At 39.7% G+C, this 9,095-nt stretch overlaps 1 protein-coding gene across 2 annotated transcripts in view; it reads left to right on the top strand.

Annotated features, from left to right (window-relative positions):
• Positions 1-740: 740 nt before the first annotated feature.
• Positions 741-9,095, top strand: part of CRCP (CGRP receptor component) — a 31,908-nt gene continuing 23,553 nt past the window's right edge. The window contains exon 1 of one of the 2 annotated variants that reach the window (XM_028500105.2): positions 741-771. In XM_028500105.2, the coding sequence (XP_028355906.1) occupies positions 767-771 (5 nt within the window). In that variant the 5' untranslated portion in view covers positions 741-766. Of the gene's footprint in view, positions 772-7,644; positions 7,787-9,095 lie in introns of those variants that run through there. The other variant, XM_055089724.1, reaches the window with a different exon arrangement.

Consider the following 9,095-nt stretch of genomic DNA (forward strand, 5'->3'; position numbering starts at 1 on the left):
TGCTTTCTGATGTGATATTGTAGAATGGATCAGTTGTAATTTAATACACGTCACATTGGTGTGCTCATTCATACATGAAAGGTGACGTTTTGCCTTGATTGACCATTGCCACTGCACAACACCTGAACTCTACTTGTTGAGTTGATAGAAAAGGTGAAGACCTTGGGAGTTTTGTGGGTATCTGGCAGGATTCCAGATGTTGCTGGAATTTCCAGGAGTGATGTTAGTGTTAAGGATCCCATTTCTGGTGATTTAACAGGAGGACTTGGCTGCCCAGAATGTCAGTAGCTGATGGAAGGCAGATGGTACTGTAGAGAGGACATGGCTGTGGGATGAGGCGGCACTCTCTTTCTCCAGTTAATTCTAGCACCCCCTGTTTATTGACATCCCCCTACTCCTGTGGTTTTGCCCCCGTGTTCTTCCTGTAACTAACTTCCCCTAGATATCTGACTTCTCAACTTCTGCCTACTTGGACCAGGGATAAGTATAGTATTTTAATCACCTACTTGGTGAGGAATGTGTGATATACTGTGGCTATTAAAAGGAGAATTTGCTCTGAATTTGTCCATCGCCAGCTAAACCAGTAAGACTTAGGACGTTTCTCAGTTTTAGGTTGTAGTCCCTAAATTTCTGAACTGTGCTACTGAATCTTGACAGAGGGATTATTTTGTAGATATTTAATTCCCACAAAGGGATGTGAGCCCAGACTGATGATAATTTACTTTATTTTGCAGGAAGGATGCCAGCGCTGCGCTGCTCAGTAACTATGAGGTAAATAGCTTTGGACTATTGTGTTTTCCTCTCTGATCGTTTGCCCTTTGCTTCTGAAGATTATTCAGTTAGTTTTGGTTAGAAATGACTGAGTTCATTTAGATTTGCCACTTTAAAATAGGAGAGATGGCACCATCTAGTGGACCTTGGAATAGTCTTAGCTTGGTAAATTATATACAGTAATTCAGGGAAGCTGGGAAGCCTTTAGTTTACTGTAGGGAACCTTCTCCAAATCCCAAAGATTTTAGATCTTCATTTGGGATGCCTTCCTGTGATGGAAGCATCAGTTTTGGAACTGTTTTTGTTTGCAGAAGTTTTCCATTAAAATACTTAACACCTTTTCCTAATTACCACTCTTTCGCTGTAAAATGCTTTTATAAGTTATTATTTTGATCCCCATAATAGCCTCATAAGTATTAACACCTTCATTTTGGAAGTGAGAGTTTAGTGACTCACCATTACGAATAATTTAGCAAGTAACAGATTTGGAATTTCGGGGCTTGAGGATTGGGTTGCTGGGGAAGGAAAGGAAAGAAGTTGGTGAGAGGGAGGAGAGAACATTATTTTTGCCTACCATCTCTTTTGCCTGGGTGTTGTTTGGTACTAGCAAAACTATCTGATAGGTTAACTCCAGGTATAGAAAAAACCATTCATATATTCACTGTCCATTTTTCTTATGCCAGAGTCTAAACTCAGGAAGACTTATAGGAGATTTGAGTCTCCATTTTGTGATATATGTAGGAGGTAGTAGATTTAACACAGTGGGCCATATTCTTTTCTTCCTAAAGTTTCATCTTAAATGGTTGCTGCTCATAATAGGAAGGAAATGGTTGTTGGTCAAGCCGTTGGCTTTTAGGAACCTCCTTCTCCAGTTTAGACTCTGGACAAGGTGTGTAGTGTTTTATCCATTGGGGAAACATTGCATTAATTGGGTCTCATGCCCCTATTTCTGAAAGGAATGACAGGCAGGGGAGGGGTTGCATTTTATCTAGTCATTACTGTTTTTATGATCCTATGCTTCTCTCAATTCTCTGGTATAATCTCTAAAACAGGAGAGAGATTTCCTCCCCTGACCCTTCTTAGCACTAATACACATGTGTTTCTACCTTGTGGGGAAAATTTACTTCTAAAGTTATATAGCATTTTTTCTTTCTTTCTTTCTTTTTTTGTTTGTAAACTACTTTTTAAAAAAATTTTATTTATTTATTTTTGGGTGTGTTGGGTCTTCGTTTCTGTGCGAGGGCTTTCTAGTTGCGGCGAGCGGGGGCTACCCTTCATCGCGTTGCGCGGGCCTCTCACTGTTGTGGTGTGTCTTGTTGCGGACCACAGGCACCAGATGCGCAGGCTCAGTAGTTGTGGCTCACGGGCCTAGTTGCTCCGCGGCATGTGGGATCTTCCCAGACCAGGGCTCGAACCCGTGTCCCCTGCATTGGCAGGCAGATTCTCAACCACTGCGCCACCAGGGAAGCCCTTGTAAACTACTTTTATCGCTTGCTTCATAATTTTTCTTTTCCAGAAATAAAATAGATTTTCATGTTAGAGAAGCAAGATCTTTTTTTTTTTTAATTAATTTATTAATTTATTTATTTTTGGCTGCGTTGGGTCTTCATTGCTGCACACGGGCTTTCTCTGGTTGCGGTAAGCGGGGGCTACTCTTTGTTGCAGTGCGTGGGCTTCTTACTGCAGTGGCTTCTCTTGTTGTGGAGCACAGGCTCTAGGCACTTGGGTTTCAGTAGATGTGGCACACGGGCTCAGTAGTACTGGCTCGCGGGCTCTAGAGCGCAGGCTCAGTAGTTGTGACGCATGGGCTTAGTTGCTCCGCGACATGTGGGATCTTCACAGACCAGGGCTCGAACCCGTGTCCCTGCATTAGCGGGTGGATTCTTAACCACTGCTCCACCAGGGAAGCCCGAGAAGCAAGATCTTTTAAAAAATATATATATATATATTTATTTATTTATTTTAGGAAAATTTTTTAAAATTCAGGTACAGTCAGCATACAACATTATATTAGTTTCAAGCATACAACATAATGTTTTGATATTTGTATATATTGCAAAATGATTACCTCAATAAGTCTACTTAACATCACTCACCATACATAGTTACATAATTCTTTTTTTCTTGTGTTGAGAACTTTTTAAGATTTACTATTTTAGCAACTTTCAAATATGCAATACAGTATTATTAACTGGCGTTGCCATGCTGTACATTATATCCCCATGACTTACTTAGTTTATAACTGGAAATTTGTAACTTCTGACCACCTTCATCCAGTTTGCTTACTTCCCCTGCTGTCTCTGGCAACCATCTGTTAACACTCTGTATCTATGAGCTTGGTTTCTGGTTTCGGCTTTGGTTTTGTTTTTGTTTTGATTTTTGGCCATGCTGCGTGCCATGTGGGATCTTAGTTCCCTGAGCAGGGATCGAACCCACGGCCCCTACAGTGGAAGCATGTAGTCTTAACCACTGGACTGCCAGGGAAGTCCCTTTTTTTTTTTTTCCTTTTCTTTTTTAGATTCCACGTATAAGTGATACCATACAGTATTTGTCTTTCTCTGACTTCTTTCACTTAGCATAATGCCCTGAAGTTCCATTCATGTTGTCACAAATGGCAAGATTTCATTCTTTTTTATGGCTGAATAATATTCCTTTGTATATATATGCCACATTTTCTTTATCCATTCATCTGTAAATGGACACTTTAGTTTATTTCCTTACCTTGGCTATTGTAAATAATGCTGCAGTGAACATGGGGGTGCATATATCCTTTCAAATTACTGTTTTTGTATTCTTTGGATAGTTACACAGAAGTGGAATGGCTGAATCATATTGTAGTTCTAGTTTTAATTTTTTGATGATCCTTCATACTGTTTTCCATAGTGGCTGCACCAATTAACATTCCCACCTATAGTACACAATAGTTTCCTTTTCTCCACATCCTCCTCAATATTTATTTCTTGACTTTTTAATAGTAGCCATTCTAACAGGTGTGAGGTGGTAATCTCATTGTGGTTTTGATTTGCATTTCCCTGATGATTAGTGATGTTGAGCATCTTTTCACGTACCTGTTGGCCATCTGTATGTATTCTTTGGAATATGCCCTTTTTTTTTTTTTTTTTTTTTTTTTTTTGCAGTATGCGGGCCCCTCTCTGTTGTGGCTTCTCCCATTGCGGAGCACAGGCTCCGGACGCTCAGGCTCAGCTGCCATGGCTCACGGGCCCAGCCGCTCCACGGCATGTGGGATCCTACCGGACCGGGGCACAAATCCGTGTACCCTGCATAGGCAGGCAGATTCTCAACCACTGCACCACCAGGAAAGCCCAGAATATGCCCATTTTTAAATTAGATTTGGAAAAATGCCCATTTTTAAATTAGATTGTTTGTTTTGCTCTGGAGTTGTATGAATTTATATATTTTGGATATTAACCCCTTATCAGCTACATGATTTGCAGATATTTTCTCCCATTCAGTAGGTTGCATTTTGTTGATGATTTTCTTTGCGGCACAGCAGCTTTTTAGTTTGATGTGGTCCCACTTGTTTTTTTTGCCTTTGTTGTCTTAGCTTTTGGTGTTAAATCCAGAAAGTCATTGCTAAGACCAGTGTCAAGGAGCTTACTGCCTATGTTTTCTTCTAGGAGTTTTATGGTTTCAGGTCTTACATCATCAAGTCTTTAATCCATTTTGAGTTAATTTTTGTATATGGTGTATATAGTGGTCTAGTTTCATTCTTTTGCATGTGGCTGTCCAGTTTTCCCAACACCATTTATTGAGGAGACTGTCCTTTCCCATTGTGTATTCTTGGCTCCTTTATTATAAATTAATTGACCATATATGTGTGGATTTATATCTGGGCTCTCTATTCTGTTCCGTTGATCTGTGCATCTGTTTTAGGCCAATACCATACTGTTTCGATTACTATAGCTTTGTAATGTAGTTTGAAACCAGGGAGTGTGATGCCTCCAACTTTGTTCTTCTTTCTCAAGATTACTTTGACTATTTTGGATCTTTTGTGATTCCATACAAATTTTGGGATTGTTCTATTTCTGTGAAATATGCAGTTGGAATTTTGATGAGAATTGCATTGAACCTGTAGTTTGCTTTGGGTAGTATGAACATTTTAGCAATATTAATTCTTCCAATGCGTGAACATTTATGTGTGTCTTCAGTTTCTTTCATCAGTGTCTTATAGTTTCCACTGTACAGGTCTTTTGCCTCCTTGGTTAAATTTATTCCTAATTTTATCTTTTTTGTTGCAATTATAATAAATAGTATTGTTTTCTTAATTTCTCTTTTAATAGTTTGTTATTAGTATATAGAAACATAACAGATTCCTGTATGTTGATTTTGTATCCTGCAACTTTCCTGAGTTCATTTATTCTAACAGTTTTTTGGTGGAGTCTTCAGGAGTTTCTATAAGTAATACCATGTCATCTGCAAATAGTGACAGTTTTACTTTATCCTTTCCCATTTGGATGGCTAAATTTTATTCCTTTTCTTGCCTAATTGCCTTGGCTAGGACTTCCAATACTATGTTGAATAAAAGAGGCAAGAGTGGGCACCGTTGTCTTATTCCTGATCTTAGAGAAGCTTTTAGCTTTTCACTGTGGAGTATGATGTTAGCTCTGGGCTTATCATGTATGGCCTTTATTATGTTGAGGTATGTTTCCTCTATACCCACTTTGTTTAGAGTTTTGATTATAGATGTTGAATTTTGTCAAATGCTTTTTCTGCATCTATTGAGATGATCATATTATAGGAAAATTTACTTTCAGATACTCAGAATATTATTTTTGAGAGTCGAGGAGATCAGTTATATGGTGTGTGTTGGTAGGAAACACTTGAAATAGGTTATGTAAACAATTGAATTTGCACTGTTTGACTTAGATAAAAGAGCATTTTTATTTTTTTTAAATTTATTTTAATTAATTAATTAATTAAGGCTGCGTTGGGTCTTTGTTGCTGTGCGCAGGCTTTCTCTAGTTGTGGCAAGTGGGAGCTACTCTTCATTGCAGTGCACCGGCTTCTCATTGTGGTGGCTTTTCTTGTTGCGGAGCACGGACTCTAGGCACACGGGCTTCAGTAGCTGTGGCATGTGGGCTCAGTAGTTGTGGCTCGTGGGCTCTAGAGCACAGGCTCAGTAGTTGTGGCACACAGGCTTAGTTGCTCCGTGGCATGTGGGATCTTCCTGGACCAGGGCTCGAACCTGTGTCCTTTGAATTGGCAGGCAGATTCTTAACCACTGTGCCACCCGGGAAGCCCAGGAGCATTTTTTAAAAGTCATATGCTTCTCGGACTTATTTGCTCTAATGAAAGAGTTTGGGGGAGGGTTTATAAGAAGAAAAGAGATATTATTCTCTTTATCCTTTAAAATCATTGACCTTGGAATAGGTACATTTCTCAAATTTATTTATGGAAATCTTTTGTATATCTCTTCCTAGGTGTTCCAGTTACTAACTGATATGAAAGAGCAGCGTAAAGAAAGTGGAAAGAATAAACACAGTTCTGGGCAACAGAACTTGAATACTATCACATATGAAGTAAGCCTAGGTTTTTGGAAGGTCTATCCAAACTACCATTGAAGGGGGTTGGTTTATCTTGCTGATGACTGGCCACCAAATCATGACTACCTATTATCTGATTTGAGTAGGTTTACTGTAACCCAGTTTTTATCCTGTTTATAGAAGTGGAAAGACTTTGGCCAATTGCGAGTGTTAACCAATTGCAAAGTCAGAGGAGGGAATAATTAAAAGTCTGCCATCACTTCTAATGCCAATTGCAAGTCGGGGAGCCCCACGACCACCCTCAGATTCAGTAATTCACTGGAAGTACTCACGGAACTTGCTAAAAGCTATTATATTCACTGGTACAGGTTATTACAAGGAAAAGATACAGATTAAATTTGGCCAAGGGAAGAGGCAAATGGGGCAGGTGCCAGGAGAAATACCAAATGCAGAGCTTCCATTGTTCTCTAATGTGGAGTCAGAGCACATTTCTCTTGAAATCAGTGTGTGTTAATACACACAGAATATTGCCAACCAAGGAAGCTTGGCCAAGCTTTGGTGTCCAGAGTTTTTACTGGGGCTCCATTACCTAGGCATGATTGAATGATTGATTGCCTGTGTAGTTCATGTTAGCCTCCAGGTCTACTGATACTGCATGACCCAAAGCCCCTACTCTAAGTTACATTGTTAAGACCATCCAGTAGGACATAAGGCCCCCAGACAAAGATACTCCTATTAGATATAATGTTCCAGGAGTATGGAGATTACCTCCCAGAAGCTGAGGGCAAAGTCCAGACTCTCTGTTTTAGCAAAGCCAAATTCTTTATTACAGAGAAAGTGATACTTTTTATGGTAGAAAATTGAGAAAGCACAAAAAAGCATAAAGAAGAAATCAAAAGTAATTCATAATCTTAATATCTAGTTGATAGTTTGTTGCATTCTCTCCCAATCTTATGCTTAAGCTGTTGTATTTGTTACATGATGTTTGATTTTTGTATCTGTCATTTTGTTTTTTTCTTGTTATTTGCTTTCAATTTTGATTTTGTCTTTAAAGAGATTTGGATTTAACTCTTCTTTAATTTACCTTTTCAAAGATATTTTAAAACTTGCATTAAGGTATCATAATCTCTTTTAAGGAAAATAAGGAATTTAACACTTTCGTCACCATTTCTTCCCATCTGATTTTTTTCATTTAATTGTGTGTTTAGAACCCTACAGTTCATTTATTCATTCGTGTTCTTTCACATTATATAGTTCATCTCTTTCAAAGAAGAAAAGAAAAGATTGTTGGTAATTAGTTTTTTTTTTTTTTTTTTTTGGGGTATGCGGGCCTTCCTCTGCTGCGGCCTCTCCCGTTGCGGAGCTCAGGCTCCGGACGCGCAGGCTCAGCGGCCATGGCTCACAGGCCCAGCCGCTCCGCGGCATGTGGGATCCTCCCAGACCGGGGCGTGAACCCGGTTCCCCTGCATCGGCAGGCGGACACGCAACCACTGCGCCACCAGGGAAGCCCGGTAATTAGTTTTATACACATTTCAAACTATCAAGCACCTTTAACTACACAGTTAGTTTATGCTCACTATCACTCTTAATTTTTTTAAAATTTAATTAATTTATTTATTTTTGCCTGCATCGGGTCTTTGTTGCTGCACGTGGGCTTTCTCTAGTTGCAGCGAGCAGGGGCTACTCTTCGTTGTGGTGCACGGGCCTCTCATTGCGGTGGCTTCTCTTGTTGTGGAGCATGGGCTCTAGGCACACGAGCTTCAGTAGTTGTAGAGCACAGGCTCTAGAGCACAGGCTCAGTAGTTGTGGCCCACGGGCTTAGTTGCTCTGTGGCACCTGGGATCTTCCCTGACGAGGGATGGAACCCATGTCCCCTGCACTGGCAGGCACATTCTTAACTACTGTGCCACCAGGGAAGTCCCCACTCTATTAATTCTTAAGTTCTTGCTTTTAATTTTTGGTGCCTTAAGGAAAGTTACTTTGGTAATAAATGTGCCCTTCTCATTGCGTGATACAGAGTACATGGTATCAGTGTCTTGTTACTGATGCTGTTAACTTTGATCACTTGGTTAAGGTGGTGTCTGCCTGGTTTCTCCACTGTAAAGTTACTGTTTTTCCATTTCCATATTCTGTTAATTAGCAGAGTCACCTAGTCCAGCCCACATACAAGGGGAAGGGGAATAGGCTTCATCTCTTAAGGGAGGGATATTAAAGAATTTGAGGACACACATTAAAACTACCACAGTAATTAATAAATATTTTGGGGAAGCTGCTTTGAGACTGTGCAAATATCCTACTTCTTAAGCTTTTGCCCATTTTTAGTATTCATTGGTGGATCCTTCCTGCAGTAATTATTCCTATGGTGCCATTGCCTAATGGTGATTTATTTCCCTCATTCTATGTTTAATTGTTAGAACTTTGTAAGAAAGAGTTGTTCCTTCTAATCCATTTATTGGGTCATTTATATCTATATGGACTTATGGCTATTCATTTTATTCTTTGGGTTCCCTGTCTATAAAAAATTGATACATAATAACACAGTTGTCACACTGAGTTTTTTCTTTAAGTTCAGAAAAGCTTTATTCTAAAATTTCAGTAATCTTTTTGTTCTAGCTACTGGTTTTATTTTTGAGGAATTCCTATTATATGAAGATGGACTATCCTGAAGGCATTTGTTTTACAAAAGATTTTTTTTTTTTTTTTTTTTTTTTTTTTTTGTGGTATGCGGGCCTCCCTCTGTTGCGGCCTCTCCCGTTGCGGAGCACAGGCTCCGGACGCGCAGGCTCAGCGGCCATGGCTCACGGGCCCAGCCGCTCCGCG

This window comes from Physeter macrocephalus, chromosome 14, assembly GCF_002837175.3.
Source record: "Physeter macrocephalus isolate SW-GA chromosome 14, ASM283717v5, whole genome shotgun sequence".
NCBI lineage: Eukaryota > Metazoa > Chordata > Mammalia > Artiodactyla > Physeteridae > Physeter > Physeter macrocephalus.